The sequence below is a fragment of the Jaculus jaculus genome, chromosome X, assembly GCF_020740685.1.
Source record: "Jaculus jaculus isolate mJacJac1 chromosome X, mJacJac1.mat.Y.cur, whole genome shotgun sequence".
In the NCBI taxonomy this organism is placed as follows: Eukaryota; Metazoa; Chordata; class Mammalia; order Rodentia; family Dipodidae; genus Jaculus; species Jaculus jaculus.
Genome location: NC_059125.1, coordinates 46,217,510 through 46,233,877, shown reverse-complemented (window position 1 = coordinate 46,233,877; position 16,368 = coordinate 46,217,510). Strand labels below are relative to the sequence as shown.

The 16,368-nt window shown below is 38.6% G+C and overlaps 1 protein-coding gene across 1 annotated transcript in view; it reads left to right on the top strand.

The window, feature by feature from the left end:
* The first annotated feature begins 732 nt into the window (after nucleotides 1-732).
* The window catches only part of Efhc2 (EF-hand domain containing 2), a 195,930-nt gene continuing 180,294 nt past the window's right edge, over nucleotides 733-16,368 (top strand). The window contains exon 1 of the mRNA XM_045140027.1: nucleotides 733-839. Within this exon, the coding sequence (XP_044995962.1) occupies nucleotides 798-839 (42 nt within the window). The 5' untranslated portion in view covers nucleotides 733-797. The remainder of the gene's footprint in view (nucleotides 840-16,368) is intronic.

The window sequence follows — 16,368 nt, the reverse complement described above, 5'->3', positions numbered from 1 at the left end:
TCTTGGAACAGGAGGCAATCATCTCCGTCTCTGGACTGCTGGGATCATCTTTGGGATTTACCACACCCAGCTTAGAAGTAAAGGTTTGTGCCTCCAGACTCAGCTCCTGACTGGACCTTAGAATTTCAACGCTTAGCTCCTACACGAAAACGTAGGGAGAAAGGGGCTGAAGGCGGTGGTTCTAGCTGGAATGTTTTCCTGTTGGGTATGTGGGGTTTTAGATTGATGTCGAACGTCTTAATTACAAAACAAAAGCTGATGTTATTGCAACACAGGGAATCAACTTGGGTTCTAACTCAGTGGGCTCATGGATGTCATATTTTTGTTCTGTGCATTTTAAACTAAATTTTAATAGCCAAATGGCAAATAATGTGGTAAGAATTCGAAGAGTTGAAGTACACGAAAGGCTTTGAGTTCTGAAAACACAACTACAAAAAAGAAAAAGAAAGAGAGGGAAAAAAAAACGAAAGAAAGAAAGAAAAGAAGAAAGAAACCACAAGGCGGCGGGGGCCGAGAAACCCTGTAGTAGCCGGTCTTTGTGTGAGCAGAAACCAGGGCACCCCTGCTGGCTGTTTGTTGGGATGCTGCAGGGGAGGAAGAGAGCGGGGAAGCCCGCCCCGCCCAGCGCGGCCACGCCCCACCCTAAGCCCCCTCCCCCGGAGCCTCTGCCAGTCCGAGCCCCTCCTCCCTCTTTGACGTCATCTCCCGTCTCCAGGTAACCTAAGGGTCAAACACGGCGGCCGCAGGGGCTGCAGTCTGCCCACCCCTCTCCTGTTGGACCCCAGATAATCAGCGCCATGACCCTCCCGCTTCTGCCAGGGAACAGCTTTAATCGCAAAGTGAGTAACCAGGGCATCAGAGGTCTTGGCCAGATGCTGGGGTTCAGTCATGATCCTGACGTGACCACCTCCCTAGACCCTACCTGCGGGCACCTGACTGTCACTGACTGAGGGTTGGGTACCCTTGAAACCAAACTTTCTCCTACCTCCTTTCTCCTAGCTCCTAGATTAGCTACTTAAGGGGAGTTTTTACAGCTGACAGGATGGTCCAAGGTAGTTAGTGATTAGTAATGATAAAATTAGCAATTGAATGGTTAATGTGTGCCAGGTGTTACACTTTAATCTCCTTACACGGTATTAATATTGGATGCTGTCCCAAACACTTTGAGATACAATTATTAAAAATATGTTTTAGCAGATTTTTTTTTATTAGTTTTGGACATACTCAGTATGTAAACAACACATGTTGGTACCATTCTTTTCCTATCCCTCTCCTCCCCCCCTTCCAAAGGGACCCTCCTCGTTGGGGGTGCAGGTCATCAACCCCATGTGGATTATGAGTCGTGCATTGTGGGGGCAGCAGTTAGTTATGGGGAGAGGCATTGTCTCTGTGCAAAATGTCCCAACTTGTAGCTCTAACAATTTTTCCTCCCCCCTTTCCGCAAAATTCCTTGAGCCATGTTTGGTGCATTTTAAGTCTACTTCAGTGATGGTCTCTTAGGAGCCTCTGGATCTCTGGTTTCGTAGGTGTTGAGTGTCCTCAGTGTATCTCCTTCACCCTTGTACTGACATCAGGTTCACCAAGAAAGCAGCATTCTGGTTCGTTTCCCCAATTCGTCTGTGTTTGCAGCTGTGGGGTCCTGGTGAAGTGCAATAGGTTGTTTTTCTCCTCGGGTCCTTCTCCCTTCTGAAAAATAGAAGCAGATTCTCAAATGGAGAGTGAAATCAGCACATGTTAAAAGGGATAACCATTATTAGTTTAGAGAATTAAAAAAAAAATATTTGCAAGCAGAAAGAGAGAGAATGGGTGCACCAAGGCTTCCAGCCACTGCAAATGAACTCCAGATGCATGCGCCACTTTGTGTGTCTGGCTTCAGGTGGGTAGTGGGGAATCCAACCGCAGTCGTTGAGCTTTGGAGGCAAGTGCCTTAACCACTAAGCCGTCTCTCCAGGCCAAGATACAATTTTTATTCCCATTTTAAAATTGAGGAAATTGAGGCACTGAGCTACAGTCAAAATGGTGAAGCTCATTTTCCCTCAGGCAACCTTTCTATACAGCCTACAAGCATATTGTCCTCAGCCCACTATGAAAATAAATATACTTTCTGCTGTTAAATTGAAGACACCTGGCACTGTGTTGGGGAAGGGGAGGGGTAGCAAGCATTTAGGTATTCCATTAGTATATAAAGGTTTGCACCTGACACTTCATGGAGAGAGGTTCCTAAACTAAGAGGGCAAGATGAGAATACAAAACAAAAAATTTAAAAACCGTCCGTGAACATTTGTCAGTAAATAATACCTTATTTAAACAATAGGCCAACTATTCAAGATTTTGTTTGCTCAGGGTTACTGCCCTTAATTTGGGTTTGCCAGCCATGTCTTCAGAAGACATGAGGAGTGACATAGAATCAGTCGGGATTGGTAAACCTCTGCTAAGTTTACAAATCACTCAGCACATTTAAGCATTTGACTATGACTTGTCTTATCTAAGTTGCTGGACCTAAAGTACCATTTTTTTTTTTCTAGAGCTTCTGCAGGGAAAGTAGATTCTGAACCCCTCTCTTCCGTCAGTTGGTCAGTCCAACTCTGAACACTACTTTTGTGCATTTCCTGTCTTGGCTGATGATTACAGGCTGATCTCCCAAGCATAGCACTAATTTTGCTTTTTGCTTTTTAACTGGTGAGCCATTTCTCCAGTCCAAACATTGCTTTTTGAAAATTTTTTGTTTGTTTATTTGTAAGCAGAGAGAGAGAGATTGGGAGAGAGAGAGAGAGAGAGAAGAGAAGAGAAGAGAAGAGAGACAGAGAGAATGGGTGAGCCAGGGCCTCCAGCCACTGCAAACTCCAGATGCATGCACCACTTTGTGCATCTGGCATAATGTGGGTACTGGGGAAACTAACCTGGATCTCATTAGGCTTTGCAGGCAAGTGCCTTAATCACTGAGTCATCTCTCCAGCCCCAAGTGTTGCTTTTTGGTAAGATTTAGTCAGCCACACAATTAAGAAAGGCCCACAAGAAGCAGGGCATAAAGGAAAATTCCAGAAATAAAGAAACATACTGTGTAAGAGCAATTTTAATAAAACACGAAAGCAAAACTGACAGCTTTTGGCCCAACAGCACTTTTGACCACTGAAGCATCGCAACTCCCACACGTGGTGATTTAGGGTGGAAGGAAAGTGGTTGGGTCAAATATTTTAAAATCTACAAAATTGGGCTGGAGAGATGGCTTAGTGGTTAAGCACTTGCCTGTGAAGCCTCAGAACCCTGGTTCCAGGCTCGATTCCCCAGGCCCCACGTTAGCCAGATGCACAAGGGGGCGCACACGTCTGGAGTTTGTTTGCAGTGGCTGGAGGCCCTGGCGTGCCCATTCTCTCTCTCTCTCTCTGCCTCTCTCAAATAAACAAACAAACAAACAAACAAAATTTAAAATCTACAAAGTGGTACTGAGCACTTTTGATATGTTTCTATTAAAAAACCTTCTTTAAAAGTTATTTTATTTATTAGAGAGAGTGCACCAGGACTTCTTGGCATTGCAAATGAATTCCAGATGCATGCACCTCTTTGTGTGTCTGGATTTATGTGGATACTGGGGATTTGAACTTGGACCAGCAGGCTTTGGAAGCAAGCACCTTTAACTGCTGAGCCATCTCTCCAGTCTCACCCTTCCCCCCCAAAAAATTCATTATGAATAATATCACATGTCCAGGAAAGTGCAATTTATGGTCATAAAATAAGAAATAGCATTCTATTGGTACTCCCAGCAAACCCTACCCATTAGAGTTGCTATTTTTATCAGGTAAAAATACATCCCCTGAAAATTGCAAGGGATCAGTTTATCTGAGATTCAAATTTAACTGAGCATCTAATATATGTGGCTACTCTACCTATGACTCTATTACTCTTTCCTTACTCTCCTAATGTAGCCACTCTTCTCACTTCTGTCACAATGAGACTTGGCTTGCTTTGGAAGCATTTTTTTTTAACTGATTATTTATTTGGGGTGTGTGTGTGCGTGTGCGCTTGCATGCATGCCACAATTTCTCGCTTTTACATGGTGCCTGGGAATCCAAACTCAGGTACATCTGGCTTTATGTGGGTACTAGGGAATCAAACCAGGGTCCTTAGGCTTTGTAGGCAAGTGCCTTAGCCACTAAGCTATCTCTCCAGCTCCAGCCACTTTTGTCCTAAAAATATTAGATGCTGGGTTTGGATTATGCTAAGATAATCTTGAGCATATTGTCAAAATTTTAAGATATTAAAATTAAAGCCAAGGCCAAAATCCTCCCTACAGGATTTTGTATGGAGTTGGGTAGCTGACTCTGCATCAAGGGTAGCACACACTTGCTCTGCTTTCTAGTTCATTGCTGAGCATGGAACTTAGGGCCTCATACATGTTCTTTGCCCCAGAAATGCATCTCCAGCGTCCACGTTCTGCTTTTTATCCAATCACCTTAGCACCATTTTAGGAAGGTTTGTGGTAAATAGCCCATCATCTAATCTTTCCCTGCTTGGTATATGCTTTACCACTGAGCTCATTTATAATGAAACAGATGCTTCCCAAAGAAGAATGAAAAGTTATTTGAATCCACAAGAGCAAAATGAATCATGACTAACATTTTTTAAAGGCAAAAATATAGAAAGAAAAATAATAGAATAGAATAGAATGAAAACTCGGAATGTATTATACTTGGAGAGTTAAGTGTTGTTTTGTGAACTTTTGTTTCCTTCCTGTGTGTTCATGAGCACTGGTGCATGTGGGTGGGTGTGAGCTGGGCTGCTAAAATATAGCTGTTACTGTGGTTGCAGCCCGTATTTGAGAAATGCTTTTACACCTTCCTCCACCAGTCCTTGCCTTGGTGTTTTAAAAGCAGATCTTCAATTCCTTTCAAGGTTAGATCTGGTCCCTAGCCTTCAGGAAGCCATGACCAGACCTGCATCAAGCCTTTCTTAATCTTTTTGAAATTTTTGTAGTTCTTGACATAAACTTTCCTGAGAAAAATTAAGTTTTAGCTGTTTAAAAATAAACAATTAGCTTAAAAATTCAAAATTAGTACATTCAGCATTGTAAAACTGTTGCTGCTAACTAGTTCCTAGACATTCTTTGTCTCTCTAAACCTCAGTTTGTTTACCTTGGAGGTATCTGTGAAATATGAAATGATTTTTCAGGTCTCATAGAACTCCTACATGCATTGTTTGGCCAATGATTTGTCAATATAATAATTGTTTTTATTAGTTTTAGAGGGTTAACATACAAGTAAATATGTTTTACTTTAGGTATACATGTATATATATATATTTATATGTATTATAAGTGTATACACACACACACACATACATATAAAACATCCTACTGCCCTCCTCATCCTCTTGAACCCTTTTTGGTTCCCTTCCACCCCTGAAATAGTTCCTTCTTCTGCTTTCATTTCATGGCCTGTATATCATATTCTCTTTTCTTCTTTCCACTCTCTCCTCACTTTAGATTTCTTCATTCTCTTTCATAGTCCTTTTTTTGTACTCATGTTGCTTACACACACACACGGATATAGACTTGATATAGTCCAGGTTGGTCTCAAACTCACAGTCCTTCTACCTCAGTCTCCTGAGTGCTAGGAATAGAGGTGTACACTACCAAGCCCAGCTAGTAAATATATATATATATATATTTTGTGGAAAGAAGTCTAGTCTGGTATGGATCTCTGCATTTCATCTGATGTATTGACCCTGCTGTCTTTCAGAAAGGATCACTCTAAAGAAAGTTGTCATATCATACCAGAAATTTCAGGTTGTTTAATCCCTCCCCTGACTTTTTGAGATCGGATTTCACTATGTTTGCTAGGTTGGCCTTGAACTCACTATATTGACCAAGCTGGTCTCAAACTTCCAGTCGTCCTTTTGTCTTGGTCTTTATGGCAAGTATGCATCACCATATCAGGCATAAATTAACTTATTTTTAATAATACATCACTTTTTTGTTTGTTTATTTTTATTCATTTATTTGAGAGTGACAGAGAGAGAAAGAGGCAGACAGAGTGAGACAGACAATGGGCGTGCCACAGCTTCCAGCCACTGCAAACGAACTCCAGACACGTGTGCCCCCTTGTGCATCTGGCTAACGTGGGTCCTGGGGAATGGAACCTTGAACTGGGGTCCTTAGGCTTCACAGGCAAGCGCTTAACTGCTAAGCCATCTCTCCAGCCCAAGTTAACTTTTTTGAAGTACTGTTGATAGAACCCAGGGCCAGGGACATTCCAAACAAGGGCTCTAGCAACTGAGCTACATCCAGCCCTAGGCTGTTTTTTCTTGTAAAATTCTGACTTGATATTTTTCTTTCTGCATTATCTACCAGGCCTAAAAGTCTTCTCCTAGTTTATGTTATAGGGTTCCTAATGAAAAATGAAATATGGCATGAGCAAGAACAGTTTTCTGTCTTATTTATAACAAAATAATTAATTTTAGCTAGCTTTTTTGAGAAAACAACTCAGCTATTAAACTTAGCTTACCCTTTAACTTTTTTCTCTGCTTTTCTTTCCTTTTTTATACATTTAAAAAGTAGTAAGGCAGCATAGTACATTTATAATAAACAATGTAAACTTAATATTTCTGTTTTAATCCAAGATGGAATTTACTTTTTCAAAAAGATTTATTTGATGTAATTTAAACATTCTAAATTCATTCTAGTTAGGCTATTTACAGCCTGAAAAGATGTTGACAGTAGGAAAGCTACTAAAATCATCTGACAAAACAATTAGAATAAAAATATAATCTAAGACGTCATTTTATATAGGACTTAACATTTTTTTCTCTGACTGACACAATTAAGATGCAATTGAATTTTAATCTTGATTTCTTTTTTAATCTTGATTTTTATGGATATATATGTTATTAAAAAACCAGAAGAATCCAAATTTATCTTTCTAATGTGAAATCTATGCTTATATTTTGTCACACAAATAAATACTCAATTGTGAATCAGACTTAGAAAGGTAAGCATACAATCGTTTTATTTTCAACTGAAATTAGATTTCTGGCCTTTGTCTCTATACCTGCCAAACAAGGACAATTGTGATTACATATAAGACATTGGAAACTATAGCTAAATGATCATATCTTATAAGTGGATACACAGTTGAATTTCACATAAATTCTAACCAGCCATATGGTACATGCATGTGTAACTTGTTAAGAAATTGACAGACTTCTTTTCTTTTCTTTCTTTTTTTTTTTTTTTTGAGACTGTCACATGTAGCCCAGGGTGGCCTTGAATGCCTGATCCTCCTGCCTATCTCCCAAATGCTGAGAACACAGGCCTGCCTCATCACATCATGTGGTGAGTGTTCTCTAATTTGCATTGCCACCAGTTGTGAATAAGAGCTCCTGTGAGTGAGTGATATTGTCAATGTTTTGAATTTTAGCCATTTTAATAAATGTGTAATATATCTAAATATTAATTTTTGTTTCCCTAATGGCTGTGATCTTGAACCTCTTTTCATAAACTCTTTGTCATTGGTGTGTCTCCTTTGGTAAAATGTGTTTTTATTTTGGTGGTTAAGATTCTGGATAGAAATTCATTGTTGATATATGGGCTGCTAGTATTTCTCCCATTCTGTGGCTTGAATTTTACTTTCTTAGAACAAAGCTAGAAAACATGCAGATATGTCAAAGATAAGATGTAGCATGAATTCAAATGGATATTTCCAATGCAAATTTAAGATAATTGGGCTTTTATTTAACATCTTTGATTTTATACTTATGTTTTACTTACATTGAAAATATTGGTTTGCAAGGATAGTAGCAGTTATTTACTTGCCCTATCTTACCATAAGTATAGATCTATAATTTTATTAGGTATGAGTGTATGTGTGTGATGTGTATGTATGGGCATGAGTATGCCATGGCATGAGTGGAGATCTGAAGATAACCTTGGCCAGTGTGTTTGTCTTCTCTTTCCACTTTGCTTGAGACAGGGTTCCCTTGTTGTTGTTTTGTTTTGTTTTTATTTTCCCACTTCATGCCAGTCTATCTTACCCAGAAGCTTCTGGATTTTCTTGACTGTGACTCTCAATGCCACAGGAATGTTGGGTTACAGATATGTGTATCTGGCTTCACATGGTTGCTGGGGAAATGACATAAGGCCAGCAATTCACTGACACATCTCTCCAGCCCCCATATAATTTTTGACTAGTAACAATTACATTACTAACAGTGTGAGTTTTTAAAAATAGTTTTAAGATTTCTTAGCAATTCTTTGTTTTTATAATATCTTTCACTAGGATTGTATTGTTTTGTGCCTGTATGTGTGTGTGTGTGTGAGAGAGAGAGAGTTTGTGTGTGTGTGTGTGTGTGTGTGTGTGTGTGTGTGTGTGTGTGGCAGTATGGCTGTGCTGGTGTTGAAACCTAGTGCATTGCATCACATCTACTTGGCAAGTGCTCTTAATAGTTGCTAATGTTACTTAAATGCTTTGTTTTGTCACCAATTCTATACCCAATTAGCTTCATTCCTTTCATTGTGCTTTTTATTCTTAATTTTTTCCTTCATTAAAATGTGAAAAAAATACCTGGATATGGTGGTACACACCTTTAATCCCAGTGCTGGAGAGGCAGAAGTAGGAGGATTGCCATGTGCGTCTAAGACTACATAGTGAGTTCCAGGACAGCCTGGGCTACAGCAAGACCCTACCTCAAAAAAAAAAAAGTAATAAAAAATTATATGGTTTCAAAATCAAATTTGCAACATAAGATGCAGGTCTAGCTTTTATCTCTGACACTATAACCTTGCTTCCTTTCTTCCTCTTTCTATAAATAACATTAAAAAACTACTTTGGGTTATTCATTCCCTCTCTTTCTCTTACTCAGTCACACATACACACAATAAATTCTTAAATATATGTATGTGCTTCCCGTCTATTAAATAAATGGTAACATATTCTGTACATTATCTTGCATATTTTTTCACTTTAGTGGCATATCTTGGAGGTCTTTTAGTAGACAATAAAGCTATTTCTCATTACTTTTCATAGCTATGGAGCTACTCCATTTTGTGTTTATTGTACACATTCAATTTTTTCTCTTTTTTTCCCATCCACTTAATATATACTTAAAATTGCTAGTCTTTTGCTATGGGCCATCCATAAAATCACCAAAGTTATATTTCAAAAGAGACTATCAAAATAGGGAAAATACAGTCAACCCACAGTGCGGAAGAAAATATTTGCAAAGCATATATCCAGCAAGAAATTTAGGTCAGGAGTATATTAAAGACTTAAGAATAAAATAATCAAAATTTAAAATGGGCAAATGATCTGAAGAGATCTTTCTCCAGTGAAAATATACAAATAGCAAATATGTACATGAAAAGATGTTCAAAACCTTACTCATCTCTGACTTGTAAAATAAAATCACAATGAGATATTACTTCACAGCCATAGCATGTCTATAACAACAACAACAAAAGATATTAACAAGTGTTATAAAGAATCTAGGGACATTAGAACCTTTATGCCATGCTGATAGGATTATAAAATGGTGCTACTGTGGTAGAAAAAAAGTCTGGTAGTTCCTCAAATGGATAAATATAGAGGAATATGTGACATGTAGGCATATAACCAAGGGAAAAGAAAGCATACTACAAATGTGTATATAAATGTTTATGACAGCATTGCTCATTTTTGTTTTTTTAGATTTTTGAGGTAGAGCCCATGTAGTCTCAGGTTGGCCATGAACTCACAGTGATCCTTCTACCTCTGCCTCCCAAGTGCTGGGATTAAAGATATTTGCCACCCTGCCCAGATTTATTGTTCATGTTTTTGAAATTTTTTAATTTGAATTTTTTTGTGCAGGGGATTGACCTCAGGGCATTATGCGTGTTAAGAAAAGTATGCTTAACCACTACCACTGAGCTATATCTCCAGCCTAGCATCTTCTGTACTGACCAACTACAATCCAAATGTCAACTATTGATGGTTGAAGTAAATATGAGTTATATACACAATCACATATTATTATTTTTATTTGAATTTTTGAAACAAGGTCTTTTGTAACCCACATGGTTCTTACATTCTATGTCATCCAGGCTAACCTTGAATTTGATATCTTACTGCCTCAGCCTCCAAACTTCTGAGATTATAATCATGTGGCATCATGCCTGGTGCTAGAATATTATTCAGCCATAAAAAGAAATGACATAGTGGGGCCTACACTATATGCCACCATGTCTGGCCTAGGCCACCCCTGAAGAGAGCAGATGGTATCTTGATTTTTAAAATTGATTTATTTGCAAGCAGAGAGAGACAGAAGAGATACAGAGGGAATGGGCGCACTGGGCCTCTGGCTGCTGCAAATGATGCATGTGGCTTTATGGGGGTACTAGGGAATCAACCCTGGGCTTTGCAGGTAAGCACCTTAACTGATGAGCCATCTCTTCAGCCCTTATCTTGATTTTTCACTATGTCTTTTTGAAGGTAAGGAAGAAAATAGAAAGTTAACAGTGGCTGAGAGTCAACTAACTGTCCCCCACACCAGCCACAGTAGCAATACCTGTGAATCTACATGCTGTCCTTGGCCTTAGTATTTCTTTCTTCCTTTTCTATGGTGTTGGAAATGGAACTCAAAATTGTGAGTGCTTTGGCTAGTTAAGTTTCACCACTCCGTTGTGTGTGTGTGTGTGTGTGTGTGTGTGTGTGTGTATGTGTGTGCGTGCGTGCTTAAATTGTATAAATGACATATGTATATAACAGTACTGTTCTTTCTAAACCATCTTTTCCATAATGAAAACAACCCCAATACTCCACTTATACCAGCATGCTCACTGTCTGTAATTTGATTATATTTAAAATTTTTCCACTTAAATATTAATCTGTCCCATTCTCTAACAGCATCCTCCCCAGCTTCTCCATCCTGCCATCTAGATGCTAGCCTTCCCTCAAAACTCAGTTCTAATTCCCCTCTTATTAAAGCCTTCCTTGATCATCTATCTGTTATAGTATGTTTTTTTTTGTTGATATAATTGAATACCTGAGACTATTCACATTACTTAGTATCTTTGAAATACGATCTGACTTTTTAGTTCAGACTGGCCTCCAACATGGGATTCTCCTGCTTCTTATCCCTATCCCTAGTTTCCCTCCCTGTACCTACCTAGCTACCTACCTTCCTTCCTTCCTTCCTTCTTTCCTTCCTTCCTTCCTTCCTTCCTTCCTTCCTTCCTTCCTTCCTTCCTTCCTTCCTTCCTTCCTTCCTTCCTTTTTCTTTCCCTCTCTCTCTTCCACCCTCTCTCCCTCCCTCCTTTCATTCACTCATTCATTCATTCTTTCATCTTTGTTTTTAGAGGTAGGGTCTCACTGTAGCCCAGGCTAACCTGGAACTCACTCTGTAGTACCAGGCTGGCCTTGAACTCAGAGTGATCCTCCTACCTCTGCCCCCAGAGTGCTGGAATTGAAGAAGTGTGCCACCATGCCCAGCCAGTTTTTCATTTTAATGAAGTTCAAATGTCCAACCTTCCTTTTATGCATTATGCTTTTTTGTGTTATATATAGGACCTATAGACTTAGCTCTACATCCTAAAAAATATCTACTTTTCCACCAAAATTTTATATTTATTATTGCATCTATTATAATTATAATTTATACTGGTGGTACATTTCAGGTAAATTTGCATAAAGTATAAAAATTAGAACATGGATAATTACTTTCATGGATGAATGTCTTATTGCTTCAGCACTAGTTGCTAAAAAGACTTTTTGGGGGGGGCTGTGGAGATTGCTGAGCAGTTACGGTGCTTGCCTTCAAAGCCTAAGGACCCAGGTTCAATTCCCCAGTACCCACATAAACTGGATGCACAAGGTGGTTCATGTGTCTAGACTTCATTCATAGTGGCTAGAGGCCCTGGCATGTCCATTCTCCCTCTGTATCTGCCTCTGTCTCAAATAAATAAAATAAATAAAATATTTTTAAAAGACTTTTCTTTCATTTACTTGCTTTTGTATCTTTGTAAAAATACATTTATTTGTGGGTCAGCTTCTGAGTTATCTGTTCTATGTAGCATTCCTCCTCCCACTGTCATGCTACTTCTACTTCTACTTAGCCAAGTTTCAGATCAGGATCAGTGATTTCTAATACTTTATTATTGTCAAAGTTTTCTGTCTTTCTCATTTCCTAAAGTGTAAATAAAACCTAACTGTTAGTCCATATAACAATCTTATTCTGTTAAAAATAATTAAGGGCTGAGCATGTAAATCAGTAGTAGAGCACTTATTTAGCCTGTGCAAAGTCCTGGGTTCCACCCTCAGTACCATAAATATGTAAGTAAATAATTACATAAATAAACACAAATAAAGGACAGATTTTAGACTGTATGCATACATTGTAAAGATATCTATTGCAAGTGATGGAATTACCTGTTCAATAGAGAGGCTTACACAAGCAGGGATTTAATTTACCAAGCAGGAAGTCTAAAGCATATGTTCCGAAACTGAACTGCAGCTCAGCATCTCTGCCATCCCACCCACCTCACTGCCCATCCTTCCAAAGTAACTGCTGCAGGTCCAGGCATCATTCATACCTCTCAAGGTAAGAAGAGATGAATGAGAGTTGGCATCCCTTGCACCTGTCCCTCGTCTCAGGAGAGCAAAAACCTAGTTTAGAATCTCAAAATAGACTGCTGAAAAAGACACCAAGGAAACAAGTGCAGTGTTTAGCTTTTTCTGGATTTAAACATGGAGAATGACAAGAGAGAAGGAATGGAGGGAGGGTGGGGTGGATGTATGAATCAGCTACAATGAGTCAGTGATTTTACCTAGCTTTAGTCAAAGGGTTTGGAACTCTCCTCTTTATTGACTGGTTACTTGAGTTGAATTATTTAGAGGAAAAAAAATCAGCATCTTGAGGAAGAACTGCACATTTCTCTTTATCTTGACTTTAATTTTATTTTCTACTTTCGTGATTTATATACACTACTAAATATATAAAACAGTGTTATTGTTATATTGAGCTGGTGGTAAGAATCACATATATAACACTTTTGTCAGGTAAAGAAATAGAGAAAAATTAGCTTAAAATGTTTGAGCTTTTTGACATGCTTTTTTTATTTGTCTGTTTGGATTTATTTTTAGTGATTTAGGTTTATTAATATATAATGGTTGCTTTTATGCTTTTATGGTCCTGAGCTGTTAAGATTCCCACTTTTCCAAAGCAATTTTGTTGTTATTTTCTCTGGGAGGTTTGCAATATTTGCTGAATGACTTCTCCTTAAAAGAACTAAAAAAAAAGAGAAAATGAATTTCTAAAATAAATATGGTATGAAGGGAGGAAAAAAAATCCACACTGTTCTTGGAACAGAAGCAAACCAGATCTGGCAGGCATGTCTAAGAATGATACTTTTAGATAATTCTATATCAGATTTTCTATTAACCTCAGAAAGTAGTTAGATGCCTGGTATGGTGGAGCAGGTCCATAATCTTAGCACTTGGGAGACTGAGGCAGGATGATCCTGACTTCCAGGCTACCCTCACCTACTTAGAAAGACTTTCTCTTCAAATAACAACAAGAAAAGGTAGTTAGAAAAGAAGGTGTCATTACTAAATGGGTTTTGGAGGGTAGAAAAGAGTAATGTTGAGGATTGAATCAGGGCCTAGGGCATTCTGTTTAAGTACTCTATCACTGAGCTTCATCCCCCACCTAAATCCCCCATCCTAAATATTAGCTGGATCTCCTCAGTCTCCACATTTCCAGTAGATGCTAGTTACAATAGAGGGGTTTCTATGTTACTGTTTCTTATCCCTGCCCTACTTGAAAGGATTGAATCTCGACCTTGTTACCTGACCTATCTCTTCCTTTCCAGATTATGCTGGTCATTTTGTTGTATTTTTTCAAAAGGAAAGCAATAATTCAATCCTGATGACTGAAACAAAGGGGGATCTAGTACTTTTCTGGAACAAGGTACAAGAGATGTAAGGCCTAGTGCTAAAGACTAGACATTGGGTTGCATCCCATATTTGCCACTTGGGGCACTTTATGGCCTTGAGAAAATTGCTGAAACTCTTCAGAATCCCCATTTATAAAATGAGAATAATGATAGCACATACTCAGGTTTTCTCTGAGATGAACAGGTTACAATTTTCTTGTTCTTAAGAAATATGCACTGAGGAAGCTCAAGACATGGTTCAGAGGGCAAAGATGCTCACTTGCGAAGGTTCATGGCCTAGGTTTGATTCTCTAATACCCATGTAAAGTCAGGTGCAAATACTAGCACATGCATCTGGAGTTCATTTGTAGTGGTAGGAGGCTCTGGTGATCCCACACTCTCTCACTCTCTGCCTCTTTTTTTTCTCTTTCTCAAAGCAATAAATATATTAAAAAAAGAAATATGCACTGAACTATTTAGAGGTGTACATGATGGCAACAAAGTATTCTCAGGTGGTTGAGAGAAAATTTGTTTGTACTAGCATACACAAACATACACTGAGAGGATACATCCAAATGTGACAAAATATTAAGTTTGTAATATGGACATAGGAATTATACTGTTTTTGTAAATTTAAAGTAAGATCAAAATTATTTCAAAATGTTTTATGTTTAAAAAGGGAGTTGGAGCCGGGCGTGGTGGCACACGCCTTTAATCCCAGCACTCGGGAGGCAGAGGTAGGAGGATACCGTGAGTTCAAGGCCACCCTGAGACTACAGAGTTAATTCCAGGTCAGCCTGGACTAGAGTGAGACCTTGCCTTGAAAAACCAAAAATAAAAATAAAAAATAAAAAATAAAAAGGGAGTTGAAGCCAGCTGTGGTGGTGCACACCTTTCATCCTAGCACTCTAGAGGCAGAGGTGAGTGGATTGCTGTGAGCTAGAGGCCACCATGAGACTACATAGGGAATTCCAGGTCAGCCTGGGCTAGAGTGAAACCCTACCTTGAAAAACCAAAAATAAATAAATAAAATCAAAGTAAAAATAAAAAAAGGAGTTGCATGATTTTAAGATGTATAGAACACCACTATAATTTTTATTAGTTAATGTGGTAACAGAAATGCTATTTGCACATGCAAAGATAGGCTTCGAGCTTGCTGTGGTCTAGGGACCTGTCAGGTTCATACCAAGCTTCTTGCTATTTTCTAAGGTAGACTCTTCTGATTCAAATTTCAGGTTAATACAATAGTGCATAAGTGGAATGTGGAATGTTGCATGCTATACTGATAAAATACAAATTGGCATTATTGAACCTTGAAAAAAATATGTGTGTGGTGTTGTTGAGTTTGATTGTGTGAACTCACAGTTTATAGCCAAGAGTTTTGGAAAGGCTCTATTAACAGTTAATTTCATGCAAAAAGTAGTTCTAGCTACTGGGTGTGACATGGCTGATTTTACTTTATTTAGCAAGATAATTAGAAATATTTAACAAGAAATATTATTTGGGCAAGGAAATTCGCTCATCATTTTAGCATTGAGTTGAACTATATTGTGAATCTGATATATTTTGTTTTATTCTCCATTTTCATATTATTGGTGGATTTTAATGTTGAAAGAAAAACTACTCTGACATATGATATTTTTAGTCATTGTCACTAGCTAGACAAAAGTGTACTGTCAAGGGTTTATAACAGTTATATGGATGTGTGTGTGTGTGTGTGTGTGTGTGTGTGTGTGTGCGCGCGCGCGTGCGCGCATAAAGGGAATTATTTGCTATTCCTCAAAGCAGCAAACATACTTTTTCCTTGCTCCTTCTAGTCCCTTCACATTCCCTGGATGCTGTGGTGTGGTGAAAAGGACAAGAGAGTATAGACTTCTTGAGTATTTTTCAGGCCTAACCCACTGTATCAGCCTCCTTTAAGAAGCAGAAATTACGTGTCAGGCATGGTGGTGCATGTCTTTAAATCCCAGCACTCGGGAAGCTGAGGTAGAAGGATAGCTGTGAATTCAAGGCCAACCTGAGAATATATAGTGAATTCCAGGTCGGTCTGTCCTATAGTGAGACCCTACCTTGAAAAACCAGTAAATAAATAAATAAGCAGAAATGGGCCTCATCTTGCTTATGTATTTGTGTTTTTGAAATATTTTTATTTAAGAAAGGGAGAGAGCGAGAGAGATAATGAGTAGGCCAAGGCCTCTAGTCATTCTAAATGAACTCCAGATGTATGTTCCACCATATACATCTGGCTTACATGAGCACTGGGGAATCAAACCTGGGTCCTTAGGCTTCTCAGGCAAGTATCTTCACCACAAAGCCATCTCTCCAGCCCTAAGCATCTGTTTTTGCTACTTAAGGCTCTCTATGGATTAACTTCCATATTAACTTTACAAACTTAATTTCATGCAAATGTAGGAAGTACACCTGAATCTAAATTGGATGTCTTTCAAAATGCCCCAGAATCTTTTCTCCTA